This window comes from Balaenoptera borealis (assembly GCF_965194805.1).
Source record: "Balaenoptera borealis genome assembly, chromosome: 16".
In the NCBI taxonomy this organism is placed as follows: Eukaryota; Metazoa; Chordata; class Mammalia; order Artiodactyla; family Balaenopteridae; genus Balaenoptera; species Balaenoptera borealis.
The window spans coordinates 59,631,448-59,643,485 of NC_138872.1; the positions used below are offsets into that span (position 1 = coordinate 59,631,448).

The window sequence follows — 12,038 nt, forward strand, 5'->3', positions numbered from 1 at the left end:
CCACTGATGACGCCTATTGGGTTCCAACAGCCTAATGTTCAAATCTGACTCACTAGCTATCCACCCAACTCAACATCGGTCATCTTGACATCGGGGGATATTCAGCAAGTCTGTAGTTTTCATCATGAAGGATTTTCTACTGTGATGGAACAAATAAAGGGTTCTTTGTACCAACGGCTGGAAACACAACATGAGACCTTTCTTCACACCGTAAGAATTGATGAGTAGTTCACAGAGTGAACAAAAGACTTTATTTTTGAAAAGCAGATAACACCAAAGTACTATGTAGTATCCATAGTCATTGCAAAAATAATTACTGGAACTTTCGAAACATCAAATGAATAAGCTGAATCAATGGGTTATGACTATAATTTTGAACCAATATACAGATTTTCGATCAAGACCTAGGCTTGATTTCTACATAATATTATTCACATGCATTCCCTGTGCCTATTTATTATCAAAACAGGGACTCCTGAAAGTCGAGCCCGGCTTTGTCTTGATTTCAAAGATGACACAGCAGCGAACAGAGAACTCTGGCTTGCTGCTTCAGTCCTAGAAATCATGTCTTCAGATGTTATACAACAAATTGATTTCTGAAAAATAAAATCCAGACTTCAGATGCCTTTGAAACAGTCAGGTCCCCACACTTTTCAGCACCATGGTACTCAGATGTGCTCAAACACGCTTTCCTTTGTCTTTCCAAATATCCACCAGGAACCTAAAAGGGGACCCGCTTTAAGAGTTCCATTATGAAGGTCCTTAGGAACAACACTAAACCCAAGTAAAGGCGGTGGATGAAATTATCCCCATTACTTTTTCTGTTAAGGAAAAAAAAAAAAAAAGTGAGAGTGCATTGGCAAATGGGAAAATGATACCAGTCATATAGTTACGGAAAACAGTTCTATAAATCCCTCCTTTCAAAATTATGTTCAAAGGTGTTTAAGACCAAAAGGAGGTCACAAAAACTGTTAATACAAACAATTCCTCTACCAAAAAAAAAAAGCCCTTCGTGGAAAGTGGCTGAGGATCTGGTCCAAGGAAGGCAGATCAGTGAAAAGATCCAGCCTTCTATTCCTAGCCTGCATTTATGACCTCATGGCTATGTGTCTGATGGGTGTGAATAACCCCTCCCTGTACTTAAAAACGAATTAAGAAATTAAAGTGAATTTGTGTGCTATTTAAAAGCCTGCAGTTACAGAATCTGAGAGCCAAGCCCTTAGACTGTAAGGCAAGATTTTTGTCATCAGAAGTGGAAACAGATGGCTATGACGGTAGGCACTAAAGGTTGGTTCAGCCGTACTGGGGCCAGAACAGTTTCAAAAATAAGGCAATCTGGGGCTTCTCAGTTTGAGACCACCAAGAGAAAGGCCCACTGAGGCAAAAAAAGAAGCTGGCCAGTGGCAAATCACCAGAAGATACTCAGACGGCACAATGCTCACAGCTGGATGGGATGACTTGGGGTCACAGACGGGGAGGCAGGAAACCCTTGAACCAGCACTCAAGGAGAATGTCTTTGCATGTCCTGTGCACGACTCCAAGCAGCAATTTCTGGGGTTTGGAGGTGTGTTATTTTTGCGATATTTTCCCCCCAAAAGAAGACACGAAGGTGGAGACCCTGGAGAGATGAGAGCACCAAAATGGAGCCTTCACCAGGGGCGGGGCTGGGCGAGAGTTGGAAAGGCCTTCCTGCAGCACACGGCTCCTTTCGGGTCTGGCTGAGTCCTACAAACGCTTGTAGGTGCCCAGGAGAGCTTTGCAGTTGGGACAGTAGTGGTCCACATCCTGCAGGGCGTCCACACAGAAAGGGATGAAGCAGCAGCCCGCGATGCACCTAGAAGAAAAAAGGCCACACATGGAGAGGGTTACAGACTGTAGTCGTTTGGACGATAGCCGCCAGAAAGGTATGTCGGAGTCTTAATCCCCGGAACCTATAAACGTGACCTTATTTGGAAAAAGGGTCTTCGCAGATGTAATTAAGGATCCCAAGATGGGATCTTCCTGGATTATGAGGGTGGGCTCCTTAAACTCAAAGACCAGGATCCTGATAAGAAGAGAAAAGGACACACAGAAATACAAAGAGGGACAAAGCCCACGTAAAGACAGAGGCAGAGATTGGAGTGATGCAGCCACAGCCGGACTACCAGAAGCTAGAAGAGACAAGGAAGGATTCTGCCCTTAGAGCCTTCGGAAGGAACATGGCACCTTGATTTTGGACTTCTGGCTTCCAGAATGGGGAGAGAATAAATTCCTATTGTTTTAAGCCACCAGGTTTGTGGTAATTTGTTATGGCAGCCCTGGGGAACTAAGATCCCAACCATTGCCAAGGCTGCTCCCACAGACAGACTGCTCTGGGTGTATTATCAAGTCCTGGGACATTTAGGCATCTTTCAAAGTGTTAGATTGGAATCGGTGAACTTCTTTTGTAAAGGGCCAGAGAGTATGTATTTCAGGCTACATGGGTCTTGTTCTGTCATTGGAGCATGAAAGCAACCACAGATAATCCGTAAATAAAGGGCGTGACGTGTTCCAATAGAACTTAAAATAGGCTGGATTTGGCCCCTGGGCTGTAGTTTGCTGACTCCTGTCTTGGACTGATCACTTTTCCATACAGAGAGCCTGCTTCTCACAGCAACAATCATATAAATTTCCACAAATCACGTCTCTTAACCTACATAATCCATCATCAGCGCACGCAGGCAGGACCTCCATACAGCCTGAGGTGTAAGAAGAAATATATTTGGTCTTTGGTTCCCAGCACAGAGCTCCAAAACCCGTGGAACTTCCTGAGTGACAGGAGTGTCTTCTGTTATTCACAAAGAGCCCCTTTCACTCACACCTGAGTTTATGCTAATGAGGTGACTAGGGTGGGTCCCTAGACAGGCTCTGGATGGGCTGGTCACCAGAAAGACCAAGTGACCAGAGGGCTGGAACTTTCAACCTCAACTACAGACCTCTGGGGTGGAATGGGGGGCTGAGGGCCGGGTTATAGAAACACTTGAACAGCTAATTTGGAGAGATTCTGGGTTGGTGAATCCGGCATTTATGTGCCAGAAGGGTGGTGTACCCCAGCTCCATGGGGACAGAAGCCCCTGCACTCAGGACCCATCTGGATCTCGCCCTGTTACCTCCTCACCTAGCTGTCCATCTGTCTGTCTCCTGTATGATAAACCTGTAAATGTAAGTAAAGTGCCATTCTGAGTTCTGTGAGCCATTCATTCTAGCATATTATCAAACCTGAAGAGGGGATAGCAGGACCCCTGATTGGTCAGAAGTACAGGGGACCTACGACTTGTGACTGGCATCTGAAGTGGGGGGCAGTCTGTGGGACTGAGCCCTTAAGCTGTGGGGTCTGCACCAACTCCAGGTAGTGTCAGAGCTGAACTGAAACACTGGACACCCAGCTGGCGCTGGAGCCTTGGCCAGTGTCAGAAAACACCCCACAGCCTTACAACCAAAGTTTGCCAAAACACATAGTTTAAAAAAAAGAAAATCAACATTTTACAGGAAGACACTGATTTATGTAAAGCAGAATCAGGAAATATCCTGATGAGAAAACTATCTCATGAATGGAATTTCCTATTGCCTAAGCTTACCTGAGTTCAAATAAGGGCAGCCAGTGCATTTAGAGATCATCCTAACCTCCCGCCTGACAAGTGCGGGCATGGCTGCAAGAGGCAATACACACACAACCACCTACTTTATCCTCAACACCCCCGGAGGTGGGCATTAGTACACCCCAGTTTACAGATGAGGAAACTGGAGCACAGAGAGGTGAAGTCACTTGCCCAGAGCCACACAGCTGTGAGAGGCAGGATCTGAACACACAGTACTGCATTTAAGGAAGAAAAGGAGGAACGGATAGAAAAAGCTGCCTCAATTTGAAAGCCAGTGGCCAATATTCGATAAAAGTTTCCATTTTTGTCCTTCCCTGATTTCAAAGACAAAAGTTAGTTTTAACAGGAATGTCCAAAGGATGATGAATTTTTATGTAATGTTTTCTGTCTCTTTTCTTCCCCACTGAATGCAAGTCCTCAAGGAAGTTAATTAAGCTCTCAGGGGCTTTGAGCCTCTCTTCAAAATTAGGAAGAGAACGATGATTCCCCCTCCACCTAAGTCACGAGCAGATAATGAGGAAAGAGCCAGGCAAGGGCATCTGAAAAGAAACACACAAACACGGTTTCCTTCGAGGAAGAAAATGGAGCACTTATGGTTTTCTGAGTGACTTGCATGGCCAGGAATAAGGAGGCTGCCTTTATCTGTCGGGAAAAAAAAAATTAAATGGTGCTTCCTCAACTTTCTCCCAGAACAGAAAGTATTATCTCTTTCAACATAATACCCTTGGTGCAGACATAAATATTTACACACTCTCCTTGTGTAGGCAACAGAAAACTACTGGGGGTCCTAAAAGGATAAGAAGTTTTGAAGAGATGACTATAAAGTATTTTAATGTATAGAATGTTTAAAGCTTCTCTGAGAGTCAAGCAAACATTATTAATTAGGTCATGAAATTCTAGAAGAAAAAGAAATCCCCAAGGGTATCGCTGTACACAGATACAAATGGCTGCTATGCTTGTCCCTACACGCAGAGAGTGGTCTGAGAAGAAAACGATGGAACAGCAGCTTCCAGGAGTGGTCTGAGAAGAAATGATGGGACAGCAGCTTCCAGGGGCTGATATGCTCGAGGGCAGTGGTTCTCAACTGGGCACGATTTCTGGTTATGACAACGGGGGCAGGGGAGCTCCTGGTATCTAGTGGGTAGAGACCAGGGATGTTGCTCAATATCCTACAGGGCACAGGACAGGCCCCCACAACACAGAAGTAGGTGCTGAGGCTGAGAAATCCTACAAGAGAGGAATTCGGGAGAACCCGGGGTCTGAGTGGACCCCAGACTTACCCCAACAGGCACAGGCTCCCGCAGGAGAGCCAGGTGAGGGCGCCGGCATTATAGGACAGCTGAGTCACGATCATCTTGTTGCAGGAAGGACAACACATCTGGACCGGGCGGTCGAAAAAGGAGATGGGCTGCTGCACGTAGACTGTCTGCACAGCGACTGATGGAAGGAACAGAACAAACCGGCCAATCAGTAAACGAGGAAGACATTCATTAAATGCAAAACAGTAGCGGCAGGATCTCGACAGATATTTGCTCACCCATGTTCAGGAGAGCACTATTCACAAGAGCCCAGAGGTGGAAGCAACCCAGTGTCCATTCATAAATGAATGGATGAACAAAATGTGGTCCATCCATGCAACGGGTTATTATTCAACCTTAAAAAGGAAGGAAATTCTGACACATCTTATAACATGGATGGACCTTAAGGGCATCAGGCTAAGTGAAACAAGCCAGTCACAAAAAGACAAATACTGTTGATTCCACAGATAGGAGGCACCTAGAGTAGTTGAATTCATAGAGATAAAAAGTAGAATGGTGGGTGCCAGGGGCTGGGAGAGAGGAGCGAAGGGGGAGTTGCCATTTAATGGGTATAGAGTTTGTTTTGTATAATGTAAAAGAGATGGAAGGTGGTGATGACTGCCCAAAGATGTGAACGTACTTAATGCCACTGAACTGTACGCTGAGAAATGCTTAAGGTAATCAATCTTATGTTATGTGTTATTTTACCACACACAAAAAAAACTGGGGATGGGTGAGGAGGGAGAAAAATGACAAAAAGGGAAGAAGAGAAAACAGTGGCAGATTTCCAGAATTACCAATTGAGGGGCTCTGGAAACCTCCACACATGAGATGGGGGAAAGGACTGTGTGTTTCTGGAGGAGATTTGGCCCAGCTCCACCAGGCTTTCAAACTCAACTGTCTCTGGACTCAAGTGCGGAGCTTATTGAGAATGCAGATTCCCGGGTCCTGCCCTCAAGACTGTCTGATTCGGCAAGTCTGGGGCAGGGTCCCCAAACCGCTTTTTAAGCTCTTGAGTGGTTCTATGAAGGTGGTCTGCAGATGGTAATTTCAGAAACAGTGATGTGATGGGTTTTAGCCTCAATTTTCTTCATCCGTAGATTAGTGGTTGCCAGGGGCTGGGGGATGGAGGGTGTCGGGGGTTTCTTTCTGGGGTGATGGAAATGTTCTGGAATTAGTGCTGATGGTTGCACAGCTCTGTGAATATGCTAAAACCACTGAATCGTATACTTTAAAAGAGTGAACTTTATGGTATGGGAATTCTATCTCAATAAAGCTGCTTTTTAAAAAATGGAATAATAAGGGTTGTCGCTAGGATTAAATGGGACAAAGGCAGTAAAGAACCTCACCCCGTGCCTGGTACAGAGTGAATCCTCCATAAACAAGCCTGCATTTCACACGGTCTCTTTAGCAAACTCCAATGCCCAGTAATAAGGCTGGCGTTTACCAAGCCAGGGGATACTGGCCCAGTTCTTTACAAGTCGGGGGACCATATTGATACACGCAGTGAGTATACGAAATCATGCTAAAAAGAGAAAACTATGTGAAAAACATGCGCGGACATCCACAAGCATCAGAAGAGCACCTCGGGTGATGGAAATCACAAAGCTCTCAGAGCTTAGCACGTTCTTTTGGTTTTCGGCAAAGTTGTTTAAGCTCGTAGTTCTGTCAAAGTGACTTTTTTCTCTTCTTTTTTATGTTATTGAAATGCCATTTCTGTGATCTATGTATTAGGGGACATGAACTGCTACCCAGAGCTAACCAGACAATATTCCCAGAAAGACCTAGAAAGCACCCCCGCCCCCGCCCCCTGCAGAAGAGCCAGCATCAAAGCATAATTTAGCACTTACACGTAAATTTTAATAAGGGTTATTTGGGGTGCAAGAATGAGTTATTTATTGATCAGAGTGTGATCTAAAATAGTCTGAAGTCGTTATCTTGTCCTCTTCCATCTCAAGGAGTCGAAGTCACTTGAGCACAATGACAACAATAGTTCACATTTATCCAATGATTACTCACAGAACCTTATTTAATCTTAACAGCCCCCGGCTGTAGGTACTTGATGGGCCCCATTTTATAGATGGGGAAACCGAGGGACAAGGAGGCTGGTGAACCCAGGCAGTCTGACTCACAGGTCCGCTCTCTGAGCTGCTTGTAATACTGAATCAGCTACATACCTGGGTGCAGGTGGGCAGCAGGAAGTACCAAAGGGCAAGGACATGAAGAAGTTGCCGGAAGGCAGGGGAGTCACCTGCACTAATGTTGGGCTGGGGGTGGGTTTCAGCTCACCCATTCCTCACTCACGGCTACATCCTCTCCCTCTCCTGCTCCAGCCCTGGCCTCGGGGCAGGGGTTCTCCCGCCAAGCCTCAGCAGGAAGGGCAGGAGCTCCCAAAAGCAAACTCCCATTCCCAAATTTCTCCGGGATGGTTGGTTGTGCCTCTGTGATAAACACCAGAGGCTCAGTTTATGGTGGACGTGGGAAAGTTCATAAACTGTGCTTTATTATGGAAAAGCCAAAAGCCTCACTGACTTGGAACCCAAGACTAGATGTGAAATTTCAGGACAAGGGGGAAAGTTGGACTTACTGGCACTTTGCTTAGACTCTGGGGCACAGTCACTACGGCCACTCTCCTGATTCTCACGGAGTCCCAGGGCGGAGGGCCAAGGAGAGGTAAGGGGGCCCGGGAGGCCGTACGTACTTGCATTGGCATTGGGGACGGGCACTGGCTGGGTGTAGTACGCAGGCGGATTCATGCCCTTCCCATCCGGGCCCGTCATGAGCCCCGTGGCTGGCCCTGGCATGGGTGCTGGAGGTGTGGGGTAGTAACTGTTAACAGAAACTGTCTCTTCATAGGATGGGGGCGCAGTTGGCACCGAGGAAGGTCCAGCAGCCGCCTGGTAGGATCCTGGAGCAGACATTTTACCTAAACCAAAACCAGAAGACACCAGATCAGAAATTCAATTGACAGGGGCTTCCCTGGTGGCGCAGTGGTTAAGAATCCACCTGCCAATACAGGGGACACGGGTTCGAACTCTGGGCCGGGAAGATCCCACATGCCGCGGAGCAACTAAGCCTGTGCGCCACAACTACTGAGCCTGCGCTCTAGAGCCCGTGCTCCATGCCTAGAGCCCATGCTCCGCAACAAGAGAAGCCACCGCAATGAGAAGCCTGCGCACCGCAACGAAGAGTAGTCCTGGCTCGCCGCAACTAGAGAAAGCCTGTGTGCAGCAACGAAGACCCAACGCAGCCAAAAATAAATAAATTAATTAATTAAAAACAAAAATTCAATTGACATCTTCCCATCTCTCTTTTCCACCCTCAATCTTTCTTTTTTTTTTAAAAACATCTTTATTGGAGTATAATTGCTTTACAACGTTGTGTTAGTTTCTGCTGTACAACAAAGTGAATCAGCTATACATATACATATATCCCCATATTCCGCCCCCCGCCTTGAGCCTCCCTCCCACCCTCCCTATCCCATCCCTCTAGGTCGTCACAAAGCATCGAGCTGATCTCCCTGTGCTATGCGGCTGCTTCCCACTAGCCATCCATTTTACATTTGGTAATGTATATATGTCAATGCTACTCTCTCACTTAGTCCCAGCTTCCCCTCCCCCTCCTGTGACCTCAAGTCCGTTCTCTATGTCTGCATCTTTATTCCTGCCCTGCCACAAGTTTCATCAGTACTGCTTTTTGATTCCATATATGTGCATTAGCATCTGGTATTTGTTTTTCTCTTTCTGATTTACTTCACTCTGTATGACAGACTCTAGGTCCATCCACCTCATTACAAATAACTCAGTTTCGTTCCTTTTTATGGCTGAGTAATATTCCATCGTATATATGTGCCACATCTTCTTTACCCATTTATCTGTCAATGGACATTTAGGTTGCTTCCATGTCCTGGCTATTGTAAATAGTGCTGCAATGAACATTGTGGGACATGTATCTTTTTGAATTTCTTTCATTTTCTAACCGACAAAAGACAATCAGGAAATGACCTGTGTCCAGTCTTGTCCAAAAGCCAGAAAGGGAGTTAACATCATCCCTTCCAGACCCAAGAATGAGAACCTTAACAAGAGATTCCCTACATAAAGGTAAAAGGTAGGGGGACATCCCTGGCGGTTCAGTGGTTAAGACCCCACGCTTCCACTACAGGTTCAATCCCTGATTGGAGAACTAAGATTCCACATGCCGAGTGGAGTGGCCAAAAGAAAAAAAAAGACTGCCTTGGGTATTGCTCACCCTTTGCATTTCCATTAAAAAAAAAGAAAGAAGGTAGATAATGACAAGAGAAAATTACCCAAATCCCCAGGGCAAACATCAGCCAAATGTGAACATAAATTTTTTCACACTTGAAACCATCACCCAACCAAGACCTGTCTTTCATAGCTAGTGTTTTTTCTTTTCTTTTCTTTTCTTTTTAAATTAACCACTGCAGTTTTTACTATCAGTGTTTCAAGTGACGGAAAAGACAACGGCCTTCAAAAGCCAACCACAAACTATGGCAAATACTGAGCAAAACAAGCCAGATGCCAAGACACCCGCACCGTGTATGCCATGTACCCGAAGTCCAGAAGCAGGCAAAAGGAATCTTGGGGGTGTAAGTTAAGAAAACGGTTACTCTTGGGAGGGGAAGGAGAGTCTGGAAGAGGCTGGTGGGTGAGGGTGTCTAGTCACGTTCTCTTCATCTGGGGGTGGTTACACGGGAAAGTCCACTTTGTGAAAATTCGAGTCGTAAGATTAAGTTATGTGCCCTTTTCTGTATATATGTTATAGTTTTAAAAAAGTAAACACACACAGGGACGCACAAACCAACCAGTTCTCATTTTGAAAAGTGAGAATCAGAGCAGCCAGGCACATATTTCCTTTTGTGAGGGCAAAGAACCGGGTTTTTTTTCCCTGCAGAACTTATGCCCGCCTAGAATTACATGGCCTGGACCCAGGGTGTGTTCCTGTCTGCGGTCCCATGCTCGGCAGCCCCCGGGCAGCTGGAGAAGGACACAGTGCCGTCCTTTGTCTGCTTCTGTTTTTCCAATGGGGCAGGGCTAACGCTGCATTAGAAGATCCATTCAAACCTGTCTCAGGAGAAACGGGGCACGGAGCTCCGGGGGCAGCGAGCCACGGTCCAGGGGCTTGGCCGGACCTGTGCTGCTTCCCACGCACCATGCCTCCACTTCTAGATCCCGTGGGAAGCAGAATCGATTCATTCTGCTGCGGGGAGAAGGGGAGAGTCCTTCAAGGACGCTCTGCCTTTCAGCCCAGCCCGAAAGAGGAGATTTCTCTGGGGGAAGAGATGAAAGGGCTTTCAAAGTGGAAAGAGAGGCATGGGAAAATGACCATGCATAAAACAAAATCCATAAATAAAGCCAGATAGGTTGGAGCTGGGTTCTAGAAAATTGTGAAAGTCCTATGGAGATGTTTGGACCTCATTCTATAAGCCTGGGGCTGTCCAAGGGAAACTTTCCAGAAGGATGGAAATGGTCTCTATGTGGGCTGTTCAATATGGTCGCCAGCGACCACACCACACTGCCCAACACTTGAAATGCGTCCGAGGAACTGAATTGTTAAATTATATTTATTTAAATTGAAAATCGAATACAGGGAATTCCCTGACGGTCCAAGTGGTTAGCATCCCGTGCTTTTACCGCTGAGGGCCCGGGTTCAATCCCTGGTTGGGGAACTAAGATCCCACAAAAAAAAAAGAAAGAAAGAAAATCGAATACACAATTCATTTACTGGAACATTTTTATGTAAGTCTGGGACTCCTTAGGTATGTGAATCTACTTTTTCAACAGCAAATTTAAGGAACTCTGAATCAAGATCAAATGTTTTTGATAAAATTTTAGCATCCAATTTGGGATATGATGTCAATGTAAAATACACCTTGATTTCAAAGCATTTTTAAAATGTTAATGTGAAACACCTCGTTCATAATTTTTTATATCGCCTCTAGTTTGAAATGATAATACTTTAGATAGCCAGAGTTAATATGTTGTTCCAGTTCATTTCACCTGTTTCTTTTTACTTTTTAAAATGTGGCTACTAAACAATTTTAAATTGCCTATGTGGCTCACTTTCTGGTTCTATGGGACAGGAGCCATGGAAGGTTATAGAGAAAAGGAAAGGTCCAACCCTAGACAGGGTAGATGAAGCAGAAGGTCTGGAAGGGAAACAAGAAGCAAAGCTCGGAAGGCCCCTGTGTGTGGGTGGAAGGCCCAGGGTTGGGGGGAGACTACACACCGGTCTACAGTGGGGGGTTGACCCCAGAACATCTTTGTGAAAACAGGTTCAGGGTTTAAAACAGACGGACTGTGAAAAGTGGTTAAGGTATAGAACTGTGTCAATTTCCTCTGTCCCACAGGAACAGAAACGCAGAGTAGGAGGGAAGACCGGCCACAAACATCAGCCCCAGGATGCCTCTCTACCAGGCTCACCTCCAACACTGGCTGCTGTCCCCTCCCGGCTGGCCCCAGGACCTCCCCACATCCGTGCACTGGGCTGGAGGAGACTTCAGCTGGGGAAACACGGCCTCGTGCTCCCGGGTAATTTACATCCGTGCAGAACGTCAAGGACTCACTGTCCCTTCCTGTCTCAGGAAAGGCAGACCCAGAGCTGCCTACACGATTTATTATGAAAACTGAGTCATATAAAAAACCCCACAAGAGCAGAAAGCACCATGTGTCCAGAAAGCCTAAAATAGCACAGTTTGCTGTGGTTGCAAACGGAGTGCTTCGGGAGGGGAAACAGAAGGTCCTGGGGTGCCCCAAATTCTGCAAATAGTTCCGGTCAAACCATTGCCTCTCTCCTCCAAAAGGGAAGAAACTCAGAGATTGTGAATCGTGCTGCTGAGAGCGAACACACAGGTGTTAGGAAGCTGGGGGGAGGCGGGGTTCTTGCCAAGACATCTAAAGGAAGGAAGGGCCTGAGCTTCTGGTTCTGGAAATTAATGTCTACCCACCCCTGCCCCTGTTTTAATTGACCATCGTCATCTTTCTTGTGGTCACATCCTATTTTCTGGAACTTCAGGACACTCTCTCTCGGGAACATTCCTTTTGGATCAAACAGCCACATAAACACGGTCATAATTCTGAAAAGAACAAGAGCAACAGTCTAGAAT

General features: G+C 46.1%; 1 protein-coding gene across 6 annotated transcripts in view; it reads right to left on the reverse strand.

The window, feature by feature from the left end:
* Positions 1 to 217: 217 nt before the first annotated feature.
* LITAF (lipopolysaccharide induced TNF factor) overlaps positions 218 to 12,038 on the reverse strand; it is a 109,235-nt gene continuing 97,414 nt past the window's right edge. For all 6 annotated transcript variants that reach the window (XM_082359762.1, XM_082359766.1, XM_082359763.1 and 3 more), the window contains 3 exons: positions 7,617 to 7,841; positions 4,898 to 5,054; positions 218 to 1,834 (listed from right to left, as the gene is read on the reverse strand). In XM_082359762.1, coding sequence (XP_082215888.1) covers positions 1,726 to 1,834; positions 4,898 to 5,054; positions 7,617 to 7,841 — 491 coding nt within the window. In that variant the 3' untranslated portion in view covers positions 218 to 1,725. The remainder of the gene's footprint in view (positions 1,835 to 4,897; positions 5,055 to 7,616; positions 7,842 to 12,038) is intronic.